At 39.2% G+C, this 23418-nt stretch overlaps 1 protein-coding gene across 1 annotated transcript in view; it reads left to right on the top strand.

Annotated features, from left to right (window-relative positions):
* ABCC12 (ATP binding cassette subfamily C member 12) overlaps positions 1 to 23418 on the top strand; it is an 87675-nt gene that overhangs the window by 44604 nt on the left and 19653 nt on the right. Inside the window, 10 exon segments of the mRNA XM_027868013.1 lie at positions 1433 to 1513; positions 1516 to 1575; positions 1685 to 1773; positions 1848 to 1927; positions 4062 to 4151; positions 4881 to 4984; positions 7442 to 7639; positions 8480 to 8706; positions 12259 to 12384; positions 16754 to 16910. Coding sequence (XP_027723814.1) covers positions 1433 to 1513; positions 1516 to 1575; positions 1685 to 1773; positions 1848 to 1927; positions 4062 to 4151; positions 4881 to 4984; positions 7442 to 7639; positions 8480 to 8706; positions 12259 to 12384; positions 16754 to 16910 — 1212 coding nt within the window.

Genomic DNA, 23418 nt, shown 5'->3' with positions numbered 1-23418 from the left:
ATTAGCACAGATGCCTATTGTACTTTAAAAACAAGTTTTTAAAGGAAGAAACCCCTTTTCTCAGATGGATTACATCCCACCACTGTAAGGACAGATTTGACCCTGTGAGCAAAGCTCAGTCTTATTTCAGAATCAAGTCTAGTTCTTTGGGACAAGGGGTGATAATGGAAAGAAGTATTTGGGGGTAAAGTGCTTATGTAATCCTAACGTCAATATTACTATAATATTCTAATTACATATTTGAGTCTGTATATGTATTTAACTTGTAAGAACTGTAGAGACCCTATTGACAACAGAGAGTGTGACAGTCAATTGTGGGGATGAGTGATAATAATGAATGATGATGGTGATGATGATGATGATGATGATGATATTGCTACAGACAATTAATCAATAAACATTAATTACCTACAATGTGACAGGCGCTGTACTGAACACTGGCGATACAAAAGAGGCAAAAGACAGCTGCTGCCCCCAAGGAGCTTACAATCTAATGGGGGAGACAATACACACACAAATTTATAACAAAGCTAGCTATATACAGGACAAATAAAAAATAATTATCAGAGGGAAGGTGCTAGAAATAAGGGGGGGGTTGGATAATTTATAATTAACATAAAGAAAGTAGAGGAAATACATGTTTGGTGTCTTTGTTGAACATTTTATGTAATTTAGAGATGGAAGGAACCTTAGAGATCTAGTCTAATTCTCTTGTTCCACAGGAGAAGAAAAAAAGCTCAGAGAGCTCAAGTGGTTTACCCAAAGTCACTCAGATAGTAAGTAGGAGAGTCGGAATTTGAATCCAATGACTCTAAATCCAGTTCTCATTCTACTACATCATACTACCACAATACTTTGTAGAGTTTATTAATGTAATTTTCCAAGTCAACATGACATATTTGTAAAGTGCTTAGCACAGTACCTAGCATACAGTAGATGCTTAATAAATCATCGTTCTTTTTCCCTATTGGGGTGGTTACATTGTTTGAGGTTATAAATACTAATAATAATCACTGACACATGAGCTTTTAAATTTTGCAAAGTACTTTACCTATAAAGGCTTATCTGAACCTTTCAATAACCCTGTGAGAAGCAAATGACTATAGGTATTATTATCTCCCATTTTACAGAAGAGAAAACTGAATTTCAGAAAGGTTAAGTGACTTGCCTATGGTTACACAGTTAGTACAAGAGGTGGGATCTAACTGATTCCAAATCCCAGTCTCTCTCTACTGTGCCATGCTGCCTCTCAATGAGGTTATGTGACCATTTTTGTACTCATGGCATTTTCATGTCACAAGCTAAGGGGGACTGTGGAAGATACTTGGCCTATGGAAGAGACCATTTAACCCTGACTTTTTCTTTGAATGAATGGTCATACCTCCTGTCTTTCCAGTGCATCATACTGTAGATTGCTTTTACATTTCTGCAGTTTTTAGATTTTTGTGATGAAGTCGTTTTATTAGAAGATGGGAAGATCTGTGAAAAAGGAACTCACAAGGAACTCATACTGAAATGCATACTGAAATGCAATATGCAAAGATGATTCACAACCTTTGGGGATTGCAATTCAAGGTAATTTGCAATCTTTCCAAAAATGTATTTATGAGGAGCTACTTATGAATTTCTTTCTTTGGCAAATTTTAGGTTTTCCTTTTCAGGAAAAATTTTATTTTGTTCCCAGGATCCTGAAAACATTTATAATAAAGTAATGATGGAAGCCCAAAAGGAGAACTAAGGAGATCAAGTTGCCAAGGGAGAGGAAAATGCTGGTACAATCAGAATTAGGGTCTCAACTCTCTTATTGCTCATGGCTAGTGAATGGCTCCATAACTGTCTTTATTTCTAATCCTAGCTTTGGCTCCACATGATGAAAAAGATGAAGGAAAAGAACCTGAGACAGATCTAGACCCTCTAGACACAAAAGGTGTGATTTCATACATTGTAATAGACATTTATAGAGCATTTTTAGGTTTGCAATGCAATCTACATACAATATTGATCTTGACAAAAGCCCTATAAGGCAAGTGCTACAGATGTTATTCCTATTTCACAGACATGGAAAAAAGGCTAAAGAAGGTTAGGTGACATTTCATGTTACCTAGTTTTTGAGGTAGGACTCAAACCCAGGCTTTTCTGATTCCAAGACCAGTATTCACACTGCATCATTTATTCATCTATGCACTCATTATTTTTAAGTATTATCTATAGTAGCTCAGAATAATAGCTCACATTTTTGTAACACTTTTAAAAGCACCTTGGAAGTGCTTTTCTTGACAATAGCCTAGTGACTTGGTGCAAGACTTACTGTCATCCCTATTTTACTGATAAGGTCTATGTAGCCAGGAGAGGTTTCATGATTTCCCCATAGCTATACAGCTAGTAAGTAGTAAAACTCAGACTCAAACTGATTTCTCTGACTCCAGGCAGGTCCTATTACATACACTCAAATGCAGAGCCCCAGGTATGCCCAGCCCCACGCCAAGCACTGCGAGCTAAAGAAATGTCCGTCCCTACCCTTGAGTTGCAAGTCTTAATTCTGCAGACACATGAAAACAATGAGAAAAAAGGTGAAGTTCATCTACCACAAGTCAAAATGTATACAAAATGCTGAGGCAATGTGGCGAAGTTGCCAATGGGGAAGGGACATGAACCCAAATCAGAGGATCACAAAAGGCTAGAGGTCATCTCATCTAGCTGCCTCACTTTACAGAGAGGAAAGTAAGGCTCAGCATGATTAGATGACTTGCTCAAGGTCACACTAATTAGGAAGTAAGAACTTTCTAACTCTTTCAGACTCTAAATTCAGTGTTTTTGCCCCTACACCATGTTGTTCCTTTGGGGAATTTGGGAGCTGTTTGTACCAAACTCAAACAAATCCTTAAAAAGGGATGAAATGAAGGATAATTTTTCAAAGTTGAGGTTTTATGCCTCAGAAAAACCTTTCACTGAAAAACAATGCTTTCTAAATGGAAAATTTGTAATAGACACAAGGCTGAAGAAAGGGAAATTGCTGTTGCTTTTGAATGATCCTAGGCCTTGGAGCAGGAACCATTTGTCTCTTGCCACATGCTACAGGGAAAGATGGGGTAGATGGCCCCAAAGGGGCCCTGCAATGAAAGATTCAACGAAGTTGGCAGAAAGTGAATTAGGTGGCTCCACACTGTACCATCTCACCCCAACTCTTAAGGACAAATGTCTTTATTCATCCCTAGAGTTATCTTGTTTTTTAGTAGGTATTCTATTAACCTAAAATTTATGTGACCATCAACAGTCCATTTTACTGAAAACTAACGGGAAGGAAAAGGAAGGGAATGTATAAGCTGATTCTAGAAACTGAAGCCTGCTACCTTTGGTGTGAGGGAATTTTATAGAATGCAGTTAAAGATAAAAGAACATCAGGGATGCTCTAGGTAGTGTTGATTAACTCGTGAAAGAATTTGGTCAATTTTTTAGCACTGTTGAGAGGGCAGTCATTAGGACCTGCTCGTATGAATCTTGAGACCTATGAGAATTCTCCTTCATTTTGCTGTCCCAGAGGGAGGCATAATGTGCTTGAGCCCTGCTAAGAATGTTCAAAGGAATATAAAGGTTCTCAGCCAGTGTATAATGGGCTTTCTATTCAGTGAGTTGCTCTTGAGCTGTGAAAGTTGTTCTTAGGGCAGAGTCTGTATATCTATAGCGCACTCTTCATCCTGACTCTATGCCTTTTGCTTAGAGGAAGGAATTTGATTTCTGTCTTTGCTTGGGTGTTGACCTTTTCATTTTGCTCTGTTGGGAAGTAGGGGGTAGGAAAAGGGCAACATTAGAAAAAGGTACATTCAGACAGGGCTGCCAGCACTCCCTTGCAGGCAGTATCTCTATTTTGTTTAACCTTATGTTTATGGACATGGAGGAGCCATTTTCTAGATGCAAAGAAACTGGAACAGGGCTTAGGGTGACAGTGTGTCAGGGGCTGAGATTCTGTACAACTACTTGTTGTGCACAACTAGAAGTCAGTTTGCATGTGGGGATCTTATGTGCAGCCACTGAGTATTGCCCTTTGTGTTTTTCTGTGGCAGTTCCTACGCACCAACTCATTCAGACTGAACTATCCCAGGAAGGATCAGTGACCTGGAGAACATATCATATGTACATTAACATTGCTGGAGGTCTGGTATAAAACACCTCTGGGTTTAATTTATGCTTTATTCTTTGTAAAACTGTTCAGTACACATTTTATGGTCTCTTTAACAATAACTACTTTTTTTTTTTACTAAGACTGTTAATCAATGCTCTTCCTGAAATCTACAGTCTGATGAATTCAGTACTTCAATGGAATCATTCTTTATCTCCAGTAAGGCTGCTAGCCCTTATTTTAGGGAAAAACAAGTAGGAACCAGGAGCTGATCAGCTTCATCTCCTGAAATGTAGTGCTATGATGTCCTAATATGACTCCAGTCAAATCAAAATAGTACCTGCTTTCACAACAAAATCCCCACCACAAAGAAATGCGCCAAGCTTGGAGATGTGGAATCTCTGTTACTTGTAGTGTGTGTATTTTTCCTCCCAAGATCAGCATTCTATTTAAGAATTCTGAGCTTCCTCAATGAATGTACATTTTTGTAACACTCCAGTGCCATAGGCAGACAATCAGGACCAATTTTCCAATTGAAGGGAACAAATAAATCCAGGATGACAGTGTTTTGTGCACAGAATTTTACATGTAAGCACCCTCATGTGAGGTGGTTCTTGATAGGTAGCTGTAATTATATGGGCAGCTAGAGACACTGCTTTGAACATTTTAACACCTACACAGTATTTGGATTCCAGGAAGACAGAAAAACCTGGCTTCTAGCATATGAATAACTAGTTTGAGAATTCCTTACCCCTTCTTCCAGGGTATATCCTGTCCATCTTCGTGGTGTTTCTCTTCTTTTTGATGATTGGAAGTTCAGCGTTCAGCAACTGGTGGTTAGGTTATTGGCTAGATCAGGGATCTGGGGTGAGTTTCATTCATGTTATTTTTTTAAAAAAAGTTTAAGTAATAATGATATCTGCAGTTAGCCTCCTTCACTTTCAATTCACTAAGTGCAATCATGCTTCTTAAAGTCTACACTAACATTCAGAGACATAACTAGAAATATCTTAAAGGGGGGCAAAAACAGTCCAGTGGGGGAAGGAAGCATCCAACCTTTGGGATAGTTACACTAGCAAAGGAGGAGGTCTGATCTTTGTCCTCACTGAGGTTGTGAAGGAAGGTAGGCCCTGTGAGTGAGGCACCACAGTGATGTGATCCTGAGGGAGGGTGGCAGGGTCTGCTGCACAAACTTGTGGGAAAAGTGGCACAAACAGGGTGGAGGAATGCCGTTCAGTATTTGGGGAGGGTAGAAAACATGGGGAGGAAATAAAACCTCTATGAGGTCAGTGACTTGGAGCAAAGACCCATTTGCTCTGTGTTACCATGATCAGAACCAAGGATACCTCAAATTCAGACCTTAAACATTTGTTTTCCCAAGAAAGGGTCCTGCCAAAATGAATAATTCATGTGAATTCAAAGGGCCTGACTTCGAGCAAGTCACTTTCCCTTTTATAGGCCCCAGTTTTCCCCAATTAGCAAAATGAAGCGGTTAAATTACATGATTTTCTGAGCTCTCTCATAGTCGAAAGAGCACTAGGTTAGGAATCAGTAGACCTAATTAGGGTTAGAATCCTAGCTCTGCTAATTACTACCTATATCACTTTAGACAAATGACTTGTCCCCTCTGGACATCAATTTTTATGTAAGTAAAATGAAGGGGTTGGGCTGGAAGATCTCTCTGGTTTCCTGAAGCTCTAAATTTCATGAATCAAAAGTGTTTTTTAAGAAGAACCAATTCTTAGAAGTTTTTAAATTTGGCCACAAATGGAAATGCCCATTTACTTCTACCCTCTGTAATACCCTCCGAAAGTGGTATTTACAGCTCAGGCAGATAGGTGCCTACTTCAAAATAACCCTGCTCAGTTATTGTCCACTCCTCTCACTTTAGGTTTCTCTGTGGCAGCCACAGTGAAATGTTGATCTGGTGAACAGGGTCAAATGCCCCCAGGATGCAGACATCCACCAAACCCCAAAGACCTTTTGGAACTGGACACATCCTAGAAATTTCTACCAACCTTTCGGAAGAGCTAATGAACCCACCTCCTTGGAGGTGACCCTTGGAAACAAAGAATATTCATCCTTGGGGAAAGAGATTCCAAAAGTGATTGCATTTTCAGCTTTCCAAAGGAGAGCTTCAAGATACCAGGAGAAGAGCTTTAGTTACTGACAGTGATCTTAAAGACTTTCTAGAAGGCTGGAAAACACCATGAGAATCTTGATGGTATCTTCTCTCTTTAACCTTACAAGGGCAACTTGGTTCATACTATCTCCGTGTTCATGCATTTTCCTGCTCTCCATAAATGGCAGGTCCAAACCTGGACCACGATGGAGTCTTCTTCCCAAGTTGGGTCCTTTATAAGTTACACTTTGAGGAAGGCACTGAGAGTTTTGCTTTATAAAAGGCTCATCCATCAGCCTCATAATTTCCATTTGTGTTATTACCATAAGCGATAAAAACTGTTTAGAAAACGGCCTGTGTTTGTTCCTTAATGTTCATGTGAATTTAAACACACAGCTCAGAGAAAAATTAAAAAGGCATTTCTAAGCAGGATATTATGTCTTCTTGGATTGCCACCAGAGAGCTACATTCTCACTTAAAAGAGATGGAGCTGGAAAGTAGTTTAGGGTCACAATGAGAATCCCTTGAATTTATTTCACACATTTTTCATAAGAGGTTCAAAACATTTTATGTATGTTACCTCCTTTTCTCTACTAGATGGAGGCAGAGATAGATGTCTTATTTTGTAGATGGGAAAACTGAGACTCTAATATGTAAAATGACTTTTCCAAAACCATTCACAGTAGGTAGTACTATTGGGTGCTCTGGCATGCCATTCATCCTATATTACTTTGAGGTGGTTTAAACAATTTCACAACATACTCAATTTTACTTTGCTTTCTGAGTGCCAAATGCAGCCGAGATCATAAGAGTTGTGGGAGGCCAAAGGGATGGATTCTGTTCTGGGCCTCCCTCAGCTATCCATCTACCCTTGTTCTCTAGGCCATTTACTTCTGCCTTTGAAGTGAAAGATGCACAGTTGTTTGCTTGCTTTTCCCACTAAATGGCAGAACCTAATGAGACATGTGCCTCTACACTGAGAAATGGTTGCCCTGGATTCCTGGTCCCTGAGACACAAACTCATTGGTTGATAGCTGACTTTATGTTACCAGCAATAATTCAAGTTTTCAAAATCTATCCCATCCTCCTTTTCAGCTTCTTCCTGAAATGCTCCTTTAACCTCCCTTTCCCTTACATTGTACAAAAGACAATCCAGATACATCACTCATTTCATGAGCTTCTTGTCTATTTTCTTTCCACAGATGGGCTATAGGACTCATAATAATGAGACCCCTTGTCAGACTAGCGATATATTGGTGAATCCCAAGCAACCCATTTACCAGTTGGTGTGTGTGGCGAGTGTGATGGCTGTGATCATTTTCACTATTATGAAAGGATTTGTTTTCACCAATACAACTCTAATGGCATCTTCCACATTACATGACTGGGTATTTGAAAAGGTAGGGCAGAGTAGGTATTTTGCAAAATCAGCGATTTTGGGGTGGGCAGCTGTGGTGGAAAATGGAAAACAAAAAACCAAGAACTCAAACCACGGGATTCACTGGATTGAGAGTCATAAGTCTTGGATCTGAGTCCTTTATCTGCTATTTCCTATCTATATAACCTCCTTGAGCTTTAGTTTCCCCATCTGTAAAACGAAGGTGTTGGGAGGCATTTCTAAGATCCCTTCAAAAACTAACATTCTTACTCTCATGTGATGTAACAGAAAGAGAGATTTGTAGTCAAGGGACCAGGGGCACAAATCCTGCCTCGGCTGCTAACTATCTGTGTGACCTTATTGAGCCGCAGTTTCCTCAGCTGTAAAATTAGAGGCTCAGACTAGGTGCCCTCTAAAATCTCTTCCAGATTGGGCAAGTTGCTTCACCTCTATGAACTTCACTTAGCTGTAAAGTAGAAGAGTTGGACTATATGTCCTGTATATGTTGCTAACTATCCCTTTCAGCTTTAAATCTATCACCTTGAGCTTGACAGTAGTGGGGTAGTGGGAAAACAAAAGCAAACAAGAAACACTGGATTTGGAGTCAGAGGACCTGATTTCAAACCCTCATTCTGCTGCTCTCTGCCTATGTGACAATGGGTTAGTCACTCCCTACTCGGAATCTCAGTGTTCCCATTGGTAAAATGCTGATGTAGGATGAGATGACCTTTGGGGTCTTTCCCAGCTCTCAGTCCTATGACACAAATTCCAGCAAAGTGGTTTTGAGTTTGCTCAATGACCCTAGAACATTGCACCAAAGATCACTGCTCCATACAAATTCCTGTTTTCTTTCCCCCCACAGATCTTAAAAAGCCCAATGAATTTCTCTGACACAACTCCCACTGGCAGGCTAATGAACCGTTTTTCCAAGGACATGGATGAGCTGGATGTAAGGCTGCCGTTTCATGCTGAGAACTTTTTGCAGCAATTTTCTATGGTGTTATCTATTGTAGTTATATTAGAGGCAGTGTTTCCTGCTATACTCTTTGTGCTGGCTGGTCTAGCTTTCATTTTCTACGTTCTCTTACGGTAAGTTGTTGATGCTACTGCTGGGTCTTTTTTAGAGGTGTGGTCAAAGATCCTTTGTCAGACTGGTACTAGGGTGGCCATAAATGGTCGTGATATCTAAATATCTTTTTATTTTACCCAGGTTGTAGAATAAATTTATTTTTTTTAGTTCCTGCCAAAGCAAGACGTCTTCTGAAAGACAATCATTGTTTTTGATGTCACACCCAAGTTTTAGATGCCCTCCTCTCACCTCAGGAGTCCCTTTGCTCATGTCTCAGGGAGAGGAGGTAACCAGGAACACCTCCAGATCTAGGAACTGGGCAAGTCCTTGTCTTCTCAGGACCTCAATTTTCTCCTCTGTAGAAAGATAGATAATATGATTCCCAATAGTTCTTCCAGATCTGGCATTCCAATCTTTTATTGATGTGTAGATGAATTAACTTCTCTTTGAGAAAATACATTGGTTTGTCTCAAGATGGAGAATCCTAATGAATCCTGGGAAGGCTTACAGATCTCATTGCTGGTGACTTTGGTCCAAAAGCCTAGGCAGAAGCAGACTGGAAGGAGAAGCATCAGGATGAGACCCAATGAGGCATGTGAAAGCTAAAATAGTTTTTCTCAACTTTTCTCACTCTGATAGAGCTCTGAACTTGCTGAACTCTTAGCTATGCTGCTTCCTAGCTGTGTGACTCTAGACAAGTCACTTAATCTTTCTGGGCCTAGTCTTTTCATTTGTAATATGGGAGTAATCATTTTACTGCCTAACTCATAAGCATTATTACTATCATTATCATTTATTTCTCTGGACCACAGTTTTATCATGTGTAAAATGAGCAGATAGGACTAGCTGATCTCTAAAGTCCCTTTATAGTTCTAACATTCTATTATTCTGTAGCATGGGTCATTCCCCACTCCCTAGCCCCCTCCTTCCACCTGTACTTTGCCAGACTAACTATCTCTACACCTTCATTGCTAAAAATTAGCCGGAGAGAGTGAGGACACTGAAATGATGCAGCGCGGCAAGAACAATTTCAAAAATCACTAAAGCATCCCTTGACTGGGAAATATGAGAGTCTGGGAGGAGTCCGGAAAATAGCCTTAATCAGTTAAGCTTTTCAAATATGGCCGGCCCAATCAAAAAGAATTAGAGTGTAAGCCTTGGGCATCCTAAGATTTCTGACTGATAACCCTAGGGAAAAAGCAATACTTCAGAAGGTGCGGGCTTTCAAACACTTAGCTCTTGGTAACTTAGAGACTCTAATTCAGGCTAACCGCAACACATCTACCTCTACTATGTGTGGTACATACAGGTATACAACACTTAATGAATGCTTATTCCTTTTTATTTCTCTTCCCATAGCAGAGACATGCACAAGCAGTTTTTTGTTTTAGCATCTCTTATTATAAGTCATTATAGAGCATTTAGGAATTTTCTTCAAAGACCAGCATCAATTTACTATTAAAGAACAGAGGAACAAAATGTCTGTGGAACCTAGTCTAGATTTGTCTTGGTATTTTGGGGAGCTAAGAATTTCAGACTGACCTTGCATAGTTTTCCTAAGCTTAATTTATTTTAATCCTCTTTTAATCTTGGAGAAAGTTTGGTTTCAGAATTGTCAATTCCTGCAATATGACTTCATGCTATCCTAGGGGTAATGACTATGTCATTGATTGTGATCAACCAAGACCTACCCTTTTTAAGGGAGAGAAACAATGGAGTTTCAGAAAAGTCTTGCTGTCAGTTTGAGGCCATTTCTCTAATCCTTCCCACTGCTCCTATATATTTACCTATGCCCTACTCAATATTTAAATATAGCACATGAATTATTACCATGGCTTCAATATAGTTTTCAAAAACACTCCAGTATGCAGTCGAACAGATGTTCTATATACCCAAAGTCTTATGCTAGTGTCAAGACATAAGATACTGACTCATCTTATAAAAGTTGTAGAATTGTAGTTATAGGGCTAGTCTAGAGATCATATATTTCATCATCAGTACTGTGTATATATACTGCCTTGTGACTTAAATATGTAGGTTGATTATAATCACTACTATCAAAGGAAGGCAGCCTGGTATAGTGGATAGAACTTTTAATTTGGAGTCAGAAGAAATGGATTCACATTCTGGTTCTCACATTTATTAGCTCTGTGGCCCTAGGAAAATCACTTTACTTTCCTGAGCCCCAGAAAAAGAGTACTCTTTGCCCTAGAAGAGGCTTTCATTTAATAGCATACCGGACAGGACATTAACCTGACATTGGGAAAAAGCTCTCCTGAAGTGAACTTCAGCAAAGCTATATTGATATGCTCCACTGAAGAATACCTCCAAGGACCAAGCCAATTTTTGCATCATTTGATGCACCTGATCCTTCTAGTGTTGACCTAAGATTATTGGATTATAGGATTTAGAACTAGAAGGGACCCTGGATATCATTTAGTCCAATCCTTTCATTTTACAGATAGGAAAAATGAGGCAAAGAGGAGAGAAATAATTTACTTAATATCACACAGACATTGAGTGGAAAAGGCAGGGTTTTAACCCAAGTCATCTGACTCCAAATCCAGGGAGGTGTCTGATACCCAAGGTAGACAACAAAGCCTAGACATGACATACTTGGCTGACATGAGGTTATAGACATCTTGAAGAAGACTGGAAAATTTAGATAAATTTCTCAATTACTGATTGAACTGTTGTGAAACAGTTTGCATCCTCAAAAAAAGAGCAACAAAATGAACCTCAGTTAGGCTGTTTCTATTGCCTCTGCAGAGTAGACTAGTTCAACCAACAATGAATATTTTTGTTTTGAGAAGAATTGTAGTTTTATTAGTTTCATGCACAAACTATAAAATTTAACTGGTAAAGTCTTGTCTAGGAAGAGGTCCTGCCAGGTCCATTTTTAATGAATAGATAACACTCATCTGTAACAAGGGACACTTCCTGGCACTGGATTTAGAACCAGAGGGCTTGGGGCTAGAACCTCAACTCTGCTACCTGCTAGCTGAGTGATCTTGTGTAAGTCACTTACACTTGTACTCTCTTGACCTCAGTTTCCCCCTCAGTAAAATAAGGATGCTAGACAAAATGAGGACCAAGGTCTCTCCTAACTCCAAAGTCTACATTGTTGCTAAATATTTGAAAACCGTTAACCCCTTAAGGTTTACAAATTGATTTTCCTTAACAATAATTGGATGAAGGACCTACTGCCGGGACCATTATTCCCATTTCATAGATGAAGAAACAAAGTCTGCTATTAATTTGCTTAGGTTCCCACTTTCCCCATAGTTATCAGGCTATAAGACAAACCTGCCTGAATTATCCCTAATCCCTTAGGATATTAGGATGCAGGTCCTGCCTGAAATATCCCTAACTCCTTGGGATCGGAACTGATGAGGTTTGGGTCTTTTGTCCCAATTTAGTTTTAGCTGCAAATGTAGAGGATGAAGTAAGTTAGTCCTCAGAATCCCCCACATAAATGATAACTCTGTAGGTGGTGGTCACTTACTGATGATGTCCTGGTGCCCCCCCCCCCACACACACACAGCCTTTCTTGCTTCTCTGCTTTCTTGCAGAATTTTCCACAAAGGAATCCAAGAGCTGAAGAGCAGTCGGTCTCCTTGGTTCTCTCATATCACCTCCTCCATGCAAGGTCTGGGCATCATTCATGCCTATAATAAAAAGGAACAATTCATCAGCAAGTAAGCACCAAACAGTGCCCTGGAGTGGTCTCAGCATTGCATCTGTCAGCTTGTTAATAGGAACAAATGACACTTCAGCCCTCAGTTCTTCACTTCTATCTGTGCAAAGGGCTTTGACCTTCTGTAGCACTTATATAGCAGATGCCCCCAAAACCCCTGGCTCAGGGATTAAATGACAGCCTGGGGCAGTGCTAAATGACTGGGTCACAAATTTCTCAAATAGTCCAGTGTTTCCTCATGCAGTCTGGAGTTTTAACCATACCAGTACTATATCTAAGGAGGCCCTTTTCTTGCATAGAGCCAGCCCTTAGTGAACTGAGTCATTGGGGCAATTTACCTTTGACAGTATCCTACCTCCAAGTCTAGCACCCTTCTTTCTTCTTTCTATTGTTTTCAAATCTTTGCTTTGGCCCCTCTTGTGTGCCTCATTCCTACAGGGCAAATTGTGAAGTGATCTCAGAAAGGAGTCTACAAAGCCATAGCTGATAAAGGCCTAAAGTTTTACAACTTTCCCTGGGAGGTATATTCGAACAGACCAAGCTGGGAGACTAAAAACCTTAATTACCCCAGGAATGAATGCCTTAAAGGATGCCAAAGCCAATCCTGGAGCTTTAGGCCTCCCTAACTGAGAGCTTCTTCTCAAAGTACTGTGCCTTCAAACCGATGACTCTTTCACCTTACACTCCTTACAGAACTTCCCTGATCCCCAAACTCCAAATTAAGGGCTCAAGCCTTCTAGACCATCCTGGCCCCTGAACTAGCTTGATTCAATGAGTTAAGCTCTAATCTTCAAGCTCTAAATCTATGATTCTACAAATCTAAATAATAAATCAAGGTTAAGGCAAATGAAGTGCATATAGAAGAAATCTACTTAGACCTTAAATTATTCTGGATTAAAGCTCACCTAATATCTAGCCTGATCAGCCTGCTTCTCTCTAGGCTGAGCATCATCAGGACTTCAGACAAGAAGTCTTGGCATTCACCAACTTGGGCTCTCTGGATGAGGCTCATTGGTTCATTCTTACAGGCCCATGTTCACTACCAGCCAAACAAGAACTCCCTTGATGGTAGCCTTGTGGTGTTTCACCCACAGTACCAAATAACCACTAAACTACCTATCTAACTTCACACTCTCTCCCCAACCTAACCAAGGAACAAGTAAGGAAATTGCAGCAAGTAAATTAAATAGTTCCCATTACCTTAAAATCAGAATAATTCAACCCAACATGTACATAAAAGATAACCATATTCTTTACTAATGAGAATGGTGGAATTTTTAGATATTGTCATAGTCAGTGAGGGAGATATTTAAAGGAAAATGACTCTGCTTAGTGTCACCTTAAATTGCAAGAAATAGGCAGAAATCTCTCTATGCTACCTGCACATATATAAGAACTAGATCACATTGAGTTCTTCAGACAAAGCAGTCTTTAGTGTCTACTGAAGTTAACTTACTGCCTCACACAGGGATGAAATACTTCTATACAAACCAAATCTTTCAGATTCTTAAGCATTCTCCATTTAATCCAGAGGTTTCTTTTTAGCCATAAAATGTTTTTAACTCCAAGTTTCCAGAAGAGTGCCCTGAGAAACAGCCCTTTTTCCTGTATTTTGGGGGCTCCTGCAGAAAGGGCGTAAAGTAATGTTTCTCTTCCCAAACGATAAATTAGACTCCATATGTTATCAGTGTCCTCTCCCGCAAAATGCTCAACCCCTCCCCACCCTGAGCCTCAATACTTCTCCTTTTAGCTGGTGTGAGGGTAAGGGAGAGGAAGAACTAGAAGCCAGGAGGATGAAAGGGCTGGGAGAAGGTGGGCAAAGTATCCAAATTTTCATGTTTTTTTTTTTTTTTTAAGAATAAGGACCTTTGATGGCAAAAGTTTTATGGACCCATAAAAAATTACAAAAGATACATGCATTAACTGACAGTTGGGAATCACTATTATAGGGTTTATCACTGACAACTTCTGGGTTCCTCACTAAGAAGTTCATTTATTGGCAGCCTCCACATGATCCAAATATTTTAATTAGTTTAATTAATTTATATTTAGTTTTCAACATTCACTTCCGTAAGATTTTGAGTCTTAAATTTTCTCCCCCTCCTTTCTCTCCCCTTTCCTCAAGACAGCATGCAATCTGATAGAGACTGTACATATACATTGATATTGAACATATTTTCACATTACTCATGTTATAAAGAAGTATTAGAACCAATGGGAGGAACCATGAAAAAGAAGAAACAAAACAAAACAACAAAAGAAAAGGATAGCAAATAGTATGCTTCCATCTACATTTAGACTCCATAGTTCTTTCTCTGGATGTGGACAGCATTTTCCATCATGAGTCTTTTGGAGTTGTCTTAAATCTTTGTACTGCTGAGAAGACCCAAGTCTATGAAAGTCAGTCATTGCACAATGCAGTTGTTACTGTATACAATGTTCTTCTGGTTCTGCTCATTTCACTCAGCATCACTTCATAAAAGTCTATCCAGGTTTTTCTGAAGTCTGCATGTTCATCATTTCTTATAGCACAATAGGATTCCATTACATTCATATACCATAACTTGTTCAGCCATTCCCCAATTGATGGGTACCCCCTCAATGTCCAATTCTTGGCCACCACAAAAAGAGCTGCTATAAGTATTTTTGCACATGTGGGCCCTTTTCTCATTTTTGTGATCTCTTTGGGACACAGACCTAGAAGTGGTATTGCCAGGTCAAAGGGTATGCATAGTTTTATAGCCCTTTGGGCATAGTTCCAAATTGTTCTCCAGAATGGTTGGATTAGTTCACAACTCCACCAACAATGTATTAGTGTTCCAATTTTCCCACATCATCTCCAACATTTATCATTTTCCTGTTTTGTCCTGTTAGCCAACACAGATTCCTTTTTTAAGGGGCTAACCTATTTCAAATCTTGATTCTAATTGTCTTTTAGCCTTGATTTTGAGACAAAGATCAAACTGAAAATTTTAACACAGCTAGTATTATACATCATCAGTTTGGTTAAAGACATTACCAGTCATACAGCCTTAAAATTTTTTTAAATTATAAAAAAAAATTTTTTTAAAGCCTAGCTCTCCCTATCTCACCCAGACTGGACATACAGAGGCTACATTTAGTCCTGGTCACATTCTGATTATGACAGGAGCTTTAATCTCCTCTGTTTCCAACCTGAGTCAGTTTGCCATCCACTATCCCCAACTCCCTTTAGGCAACCTGGTGGCCCTAGCCACTTAGTGTAGATACCAAACTCAAGGGATCAGCCAAGCTTCAGCCTTCTCCAGGAGCAAGGATTATAGGCATGAATCACCAGGCTTGGCCATACAGTCTAAAACAGTTCTATTTTGTATGAAAGGGAAGAGAGACATGCAGTTATTCACAAAATCACTCATGTCAAACACTTAGATTAAACCTCTGACTTCCTAAAATTTTTTCTGCCAAGGTTTCTCATAAAAGTGTCTTACAGAATACCACGCCCCCCACCCCATACCTTTCCAATAAATACTGACTGATGAGTTCTTTTGTCAAGAATTTATCTCATATCATACATATTTACATACATATACATACATATTTAGAAGTAAAGGGGTTTGAATTCTAATTCTAATAGGTTGCATCAGGAAATACTCCCAATCTGAATCCCAGGTGGTGATTCTGTATCTTGTGAGACTAACCACAAAGATAATGCCTCTGATCTCTTAATAGCTTCCTAGTCAGACAACTGAATTTTTGGAATTTATATCAGTACAAAAGAAACATCATGGCAGTTGGAAGATTTTTTTTATTAAACAATGGAGAAAATGAGCTAGAAAAGAGGCAGTTACTGCAAAGCTAGTCAAAAGACCAGTCTGGGGATACTTAAAAACACTTGGTATTGATGGCTGCCTACATTATATGACAGCATTATTATTTTAGAAGGATGGGCTTTCTCACAATATGTGTTAACAAAAACCCAGCATGGTCTAAAGATTTTTAAAAAGCATAGAAATGGAATCACAGAATCTTAGAGGTGGAAGGGACTTTAAAGGCCATCTAACATGGCCTATACACTACATGAATTTCCTGCTACAATATCCACTTGAAAACTACAGTGTGGGGAAACTCACCATCTCCCCAAGCAGCCTGTTCCACTTTTGGACAGCCCTAATGACAAAAAGATAGCTAACTGCTGCATTTTGGTAGGGGACCATGAAATAAGTGTTTTTTCACCATACAGAAAATGCTTTATGCTCCTAGTCTTTATAAAGCATCTGCTTGCAGATGTTTAAAAAAAGTGTATTTAAATAATTAAATTCTCTATTTCAGGCTTCTCTTTATTTAAATTATCTTTATTTCAGGTTTAAGATATTAAATGATGAAAATTCTAGTCACCTCCTGTATTTTAGCTGTGCACTCCGGGGGTTTGCACTAAGAGCAGATATCCTCATGAACCTGGTCACTTTCATTGTGGCTGCACTGGTGGCTCTGAGTTTTTCTTCAATCGGTGCTTCATCCGAAGGTTTATCCTTGACCTCCATCATCCAGGTAACATCTGACCTGAGGATGGGTATTGCTTAAATGCTCTGATATACAGAAAGGTAGAGAAGGTCTTTTGTCACACTTTTCTCTTTGCCTGACACCCACAATTTCTCTTGCTTAATGAAATAAGCTCAGTTCATTGATGCTCAGTTGTCTCCTTTCATTGGTTCAAAGGTGGTATATCCCCCAATCTTGTCAAAACCAGGTTTTCTATTAATATCTTTAGTTTTCCAAAAAGGATGGCCTTTGCATTGCCACAATGTAACAGTAAATTTCACACTTGCTGAAATCTATGGAAATGTTTCCTTTTTGTCTTGTTTACTGATTTAATTGAGAATTAGCCCCTCCCCCTTTTTTAACAGTGCCTAAATTAAAAGTACTTGAGACTTGTAAGAGAGGTTGCAATTCTTGGCTTTGCCAAAGTGACAGAATAAAGAAGGAAAGAATTCTTGGCTTTGTCAAAGTGGCAGAATAAAGGAGGAAAGAAAGAAAGAAAGAAGGAAGGGAGGAAAGGTAGGAGGAAAGAAAGAAATAGGAAGGAAGGAAGGAAGGAAGGAAGGAAGAAAGGAAAGAGACAAGTATTTATTAAGTGCCTTCTGTGTTCCAAGCACTGTACTAAAGTGCTTTATAAATATTATCTCATTTGATCCTCATAACAACTGGGCGAGGTAGATGCTATTATTATCTCCATTTTGCATTTGAGAAAACGGAGGCAAACAAAGGTTAAGTAACTTGCCCAGGGTCACATAGCTAGTAAGTGTCTAAGGTCACCTTTGAACCCAGGTCTTCCTGACTCCAGGCTCAATACTCCATCCACTCTACCAGTGTAAGAATTTAACCCAAATTGAAATCACAGAAGAAAATAAAATCAGAAGTATTTCTCAAGAGTCTACTGCGTGGGAATACCAAAAAAGTAGGGCATAGCCTATGCCCTTGGGGTACTTGTAATTTAATAGAAAGAAAAAATATGTGGATATGAAACATACATACATATATAAATATACACAATATACACATATATGTACACATGAGTATATAAACACAACTGAATATTTTTACATATACTTGCTTATACATACATATACATACATATATAACTTAGAAAATATAATTGAGTGCTAGGTGGTATGGTGCAGACTATGCATGATATTGAGATTCTTTTTTTTTGCCTTCTTTAAAGTATATTTTATTTCTTTTTTGTTATCCCTGCCCATCACCAGAATTTCTCCCAATATTCCTCCTCCACACCCTTAGAGAGCCATTCCACATAATAAATAATATTTATTATGGAGGGGCAAAAATTAGAAAAGGAAAAAAAATCAGCATAACTGATCAATGCATCAAAAAAAATCTGTAAATATGTGCAATGTCCCACTTCCACTGGCCTCCCACCTCTGCAACCAAGTTAGGTGGAGTTGTCTTCTCAAATCTCTTCTTCAGATCCATTCAAAATGGATACAAAAAGCCTTGTTTGTATGAAATTGGCAGTGGTGCCCTGAAGAATTCCTCCTCTACAAAGAGAACTGAGTAATGAGAAGGGCCAGGCAAGAGATGCTGCTTCAGGTTGCTCCAGACTTGAAGGAAAGGCAGATCTGGAGCCAGGTTTTTTTTTTTTTGTTTTTTTTTTTACAATCCTCTGCTGAATATATGAATATGTTAGGGGCCTGGTTGGCTGCTGAGCTGGTCATGGAGGAAGTTGTTCAGTCTTAGGAAGGCAGCACCCTATGCACCTTTAAAGCAGACAGAAAATATGGCTGTGGTTTGGACAGTTGGTGCTGATCTAACTGTGGACACAAGTCTATCATTTCTACAGGTATCAAGGATATACTTTCCTGAGTGAGTTTCATGGTGTTGGTGGTGAAGCAGTAGAGGGTGTTGTTGAGTTACTCTAATTGTCTTCTATTTTTTCATTCTCTTGGTTTTGTTTTACAATTTCTTGATTTCTCATAAAGTCACCAGCTTCCATTTGCTCCATTCTAATTTGCAAGGAAGTATTTTCTTCAGTGAGCTTTTGGACTTCCTTTTCCATTTGGCCAATTCTGCTTTTTAAGGCATTCTTCTCCTCACTGGCTTCTTGGACTTCTTTTGCCATCTGGGTTAGGTGTTGTTTAAATTATGTCTCTTGGATCTATTTTCCAGGTCAGTTGTTTTTCCAATGAGATATTTTGCATTGTCTTCTATTTTTCCATTCTTTTGGTTTTGTTTTAGAATTTCTTGATGAGTTGCCATAAGATCCAGGCAGTGACCAGCAACAGGAGAGCCAAGTGAAAAAGTTGGGAGAGGTGGTGGGAACTTCTGGGGAGAGGTTCTGGAAGTGGTGACTTGATGACCACAAGGTAGATAAGGTCTTGGCTACTTCCAAAGGTGAAAGTCAAAGACCACTCATCTTCCATTTCAGGCCTTGAGTGTATCCACTGAAATGAGCTGGGTTTGGGCTCATCTTGCACAAGTCCTCCAAGTAAAGTGCCTGATCCTGGAGCAATGATCTCTTTCTGCACTGTTTGCAGCTACAGAGAGAAGGGTAGTTTCAAAAGTGGCTTTGACTGGCTGAAATGTCAATGTGGGCCCTGGAAGTCGCTGTTGGTTTTTCTTTCCCTGCGTATCAGGGACTTCCCCTTTATCTGGTGGCTAGATTGCTTCCCCCTCCTTCAGCCCTTGATGCCAATCACTGATGGGGTGAGAGGGAATCAGTTTGTTCTACAGATTTTCTGTTGGTCAGTTCAAACCTAGTTTCCAGGTTGAAGCTGTGGTGTCTTGAAAAGTTCCTTCTCTAGGAACAGGACTGAAAGGATGAGAGCACGGAGACTTCAGTCAAGAGTAGCTACTGCTGGCTTCTCCACTGGGATGTTTACAAGTTACTGGCTAAGTTTTTCAGGGGTCTAGTCAGCCTCTGTGCTGGGCATGCTGTGGTTGGTACTGGAAGATGGGCACCCCAAGTACCATGAAGAAGGCAGGAAACATGGCATTAGGTTGAGTACCTTGGAGTTGCTCTAACTGCTGGTGTTATTGGTAGCAAGAGTAGGTTCAGGGGCCAGAGATCAGTCCTTACTAAGTCACAGTTTGGAAAGGCACCAGGGATATACTTGCATGATGAAGTTTCCTGATGTTGGTAGTTGAGTATTAGAGAAATTCAAATTGCCGCAGGATGCATATAATGACCAGCAATAGGAAAAACAGAAGGAGTTGGCAGAAGAAACCCCAATGTTGAGAAAGTGGTTCTGAAGGTTGTAGGGGTAACTTGATGACCACAGGGGCATACAGTGCTGGGTCAGTTGCCTAGTGCAAAGTTAGTGCTTGTAAATTATCCATTTCAGGCCTTGAGTATCCACTGAGATGAACTAGGTTTGTGTTCTTCTTGAACCAGTCTCCAAAGTGATTTGCTAGTCCTGGCCCAGTGATTTCTATTCCATGAATGCACCCCAGATATCCTGGTAGGAGGCTTCTCAATCAGGAACACAACTACAACTGGAATCTAGACTCTGAGCAGAGACTGCTATTGAGATTCTTAAGAGAAAAAGATTTTTCTGATTTGGGATAATCAAGAAAGACTTGATCCATCCCATCATTTTTATCAATGACTTAGATGAAAGCCTAAGTGGCATGCTTATCAAATGGAGGAGGTAGATTTGAGATGAACCTTGAAGAATGAATAGAAATTGGATTGGCAAAGAGCAAGGGGGAGAACATACAAGCAGGAGATTTATAGCATGAGCCAAATAATGAGAATTAACCTTTTTCAGTTGAGGTGGGAAGGGAACAATAAATACATTTTCATTATCAGATTAGTGTTCATGTTGGGAAAAAGTAGGAAACCGGTTGGACAATGTAGAGACCAATTAAAGATTTGCCAGGGTAATGAGCTTGATGCAATAAGCAACATACAGCCATTTTAGATTCTTGTGCATGGGAAAGAATAATTCATTTAAAATAGAGCTTTATGAAGTTGAATCTGGTGTCTGTAGAAAATGTGGTCTGGAGAGGAAAAAAACCAGATCATTTAGGAAACTATTGCAGAAATCTCAACATGTAGTGATGATGGCCTGTATTTGGGGTTACTGAAGTAGAAATGGAGAAAGAAGAAAAAAAATCTAAGAGACACGAAGGAAAAATCTCTGATTTTGACAAATAATGAATAATTAATTGCTGAAGTAGAAATGATGATAACTTTGTGACGAACTGATCATTTCATCTTAAAATATGTAATAGAGAGGAAAATTTGACATTGTCATATGTAGACTCAAGATTTTAATAAAATAGATGTCAAAGGGTTAGAGAATGGATAGATATGATCCCTTGACATAAAACTTCACCGGAAAAGTTAGTTCAAAAGGGATTCTCAGTGTAGCTCTGAAGATACAAAGACAAATAATTCTGATAAGCAAGAAAAGGGGAAACTGTCTGGAAAGGCACATCCTGTGGATAAACAGGGAACCCGTTAGCCATTTCAGATTTTTTAAAAAGACATATGTAAAGAAGATGGAAGTAAGATTAGGTAAAGGCAGATAAATACAGAAGCATAGCATGGAACTACCAAAATAGAGTCAGGTGCACTAGGGCTAGGAATGAGCTAATGCTGATGGGGAATGCTGATGGCAGAAAGATGCTTTTTATTTTTAGTGATGGTGGAGTTAAACAAAGAAGGGCTGGGGCTGCTACTCAAGCAGGTGGGGATGGAATAATGGAAAAGGAATGAGATAAAGAAGGAAAAACTACTCAGATCTAATTTTGCTTGTTTTTCCTGCTAAGGAGAATGATCTCCAGGCTAGAAAGAAAAAAATAAAAATGGTTAACAGGGATTTTTGAAACTCAAGATAAGTGAGAAGATAATAAGAGGTCACCTAACTACTCTCACTGAATTTAAATGAACAGGTCCAGACAAACTACATAGCAGGATTCTAAAAGAACTGGTAAATGTGATTACTGAGGCATTGTCAATGACCCATGAAAGACTGGCAAAAACTGGGGAGGTGCTACTGGACAAGAGAAGGGCAAATATACTGATTGGTTTCTTTTAAGTAGAGGGGATGGAATCTGTAAGCTATTGGCTTGTAATGTTAGCTTAAATACTTGGCAAAATTTCATGTTATCTTATTAAAGGACATTTTTTGAGCATTTAAACAGGGGAGGTAGTGATAAATAAGAGCAGACATAACTATCAAGAGCAGATCATGAACCTCCCTCCCTCCCTTCCTTCTTTCCTCTCTTTCATTATTATGGAATGCCATGAATATAGTATACCTAAATTTCTCAGTAAAACATTAGATTAAAATTATTCGCTTTCCTTGTGAACAAGATGAAGAGAAGTGGGCTATTCAATAGTGCATTTAGGTATATTCAGAATTGGTTGAATGATTGGACCCAGCAAGTCCTCATTCAGAAAGAGCTCTCTACTGGTACATCTCAATGACCTGTCTGTGCTATTTAACATTTTTATAAGTGACTTTGATGAAGGCATAGGTGGCATGCTTAGCAAATCTGCAGTAGATATAAAGCCAGGAGGGAGAGCTAACAGATGATAGGATCACGATACTAAAAGATTCTGACAAGCTAGAATGATATGTTGAATCTAATAAGCTAGATATGAGAACAATAAATATAAAGTATCACACTTGGGGTGAAAAGAAAATCAATTTCTCAAGTGTAAGATGATGTGCCGTGTAGATAAGAGGTCCTGTGAAAAGTGGATCTGGGGGTTTCAGTGGACTGAGTGAACAGGTATGACATATTAGCCAGAAAAAGTGATCTTCAAATGAGGAATAATGAATAGAATAGAGGAGGTGGTAGTACCACTGCCATCTGCCCTTTCAAGACATATCTGGAGTACCGTATTCAATCAGTTCTGGGCATTACAGTTTAGGAAAGACAATGACAAGTTATAAGACATCCAGTTGAGAATGACCAGGATAGTAAGGGGAATGAAGACCATTCGATCTAACTGAATTCAGCACACTTTTATCGTGTGCCTACTATATGCCAGGGATTAGGTATACAGAGACAAAACCAAAACAGTCTTTAACCTTAAGGAATTTAATATTCTACTCTTTATTATGCCATCCATTTTTTTTTTCTCCTGAACACCAGGTCCATAACACTAACTGCCTACTGGATATCTCTACTGTGTTTCCCATTGTCATTTCAAATTTAATATGTCTAAAATGGGACTCCCTTTATCTTTCCCCCTAACTTACTCTTCCTCAAAATTTCCCTATTTTTGTCGAGGGCTCTTCTATTTCTCAGGTTCATATCCTCAAAGTCACCACTGACTCTTTGTTTCTCTCTTTCTCCACTTTTAATCAGTTGCCAAATCTTCCTGAATTTTCTAGAAAATCTTTCACATTTGCCCCCTTTCTCTTCATTCAAACATCTACTACCTTAGTTGAGCCCTCCTCTACCTCTCACCTGGACTACTTTAATAGCCTCTTAATTATTCTCTTAACTTCCCTCTTCCTCCTCTACTCCAAATTCAACACAGCTACTAAAATAAATGATCTCGTCAACCTGTACTATGGTTTCC

The sequence above is a fragment of the Vombatus ursinus genome, unplaced genomic scaffold, assembly GCF_900497805.2.
Source record: "Vombatus ursinus unplaced genomic scaffold, bare-nosed wombat genome assembly UNPS02014786.1, whole genome shotgun sequence".
In the NCBI taxonomy this organism is placed as follows: Eukaryota; Metazoa; Chordata; class Mammalia; order Diprotodontia; family Vombatidae; genus Vombatus; species Vombatus ursinus.
This window is presented reverse-complemented; position numbering and strand designations above follow the sequence as displayed.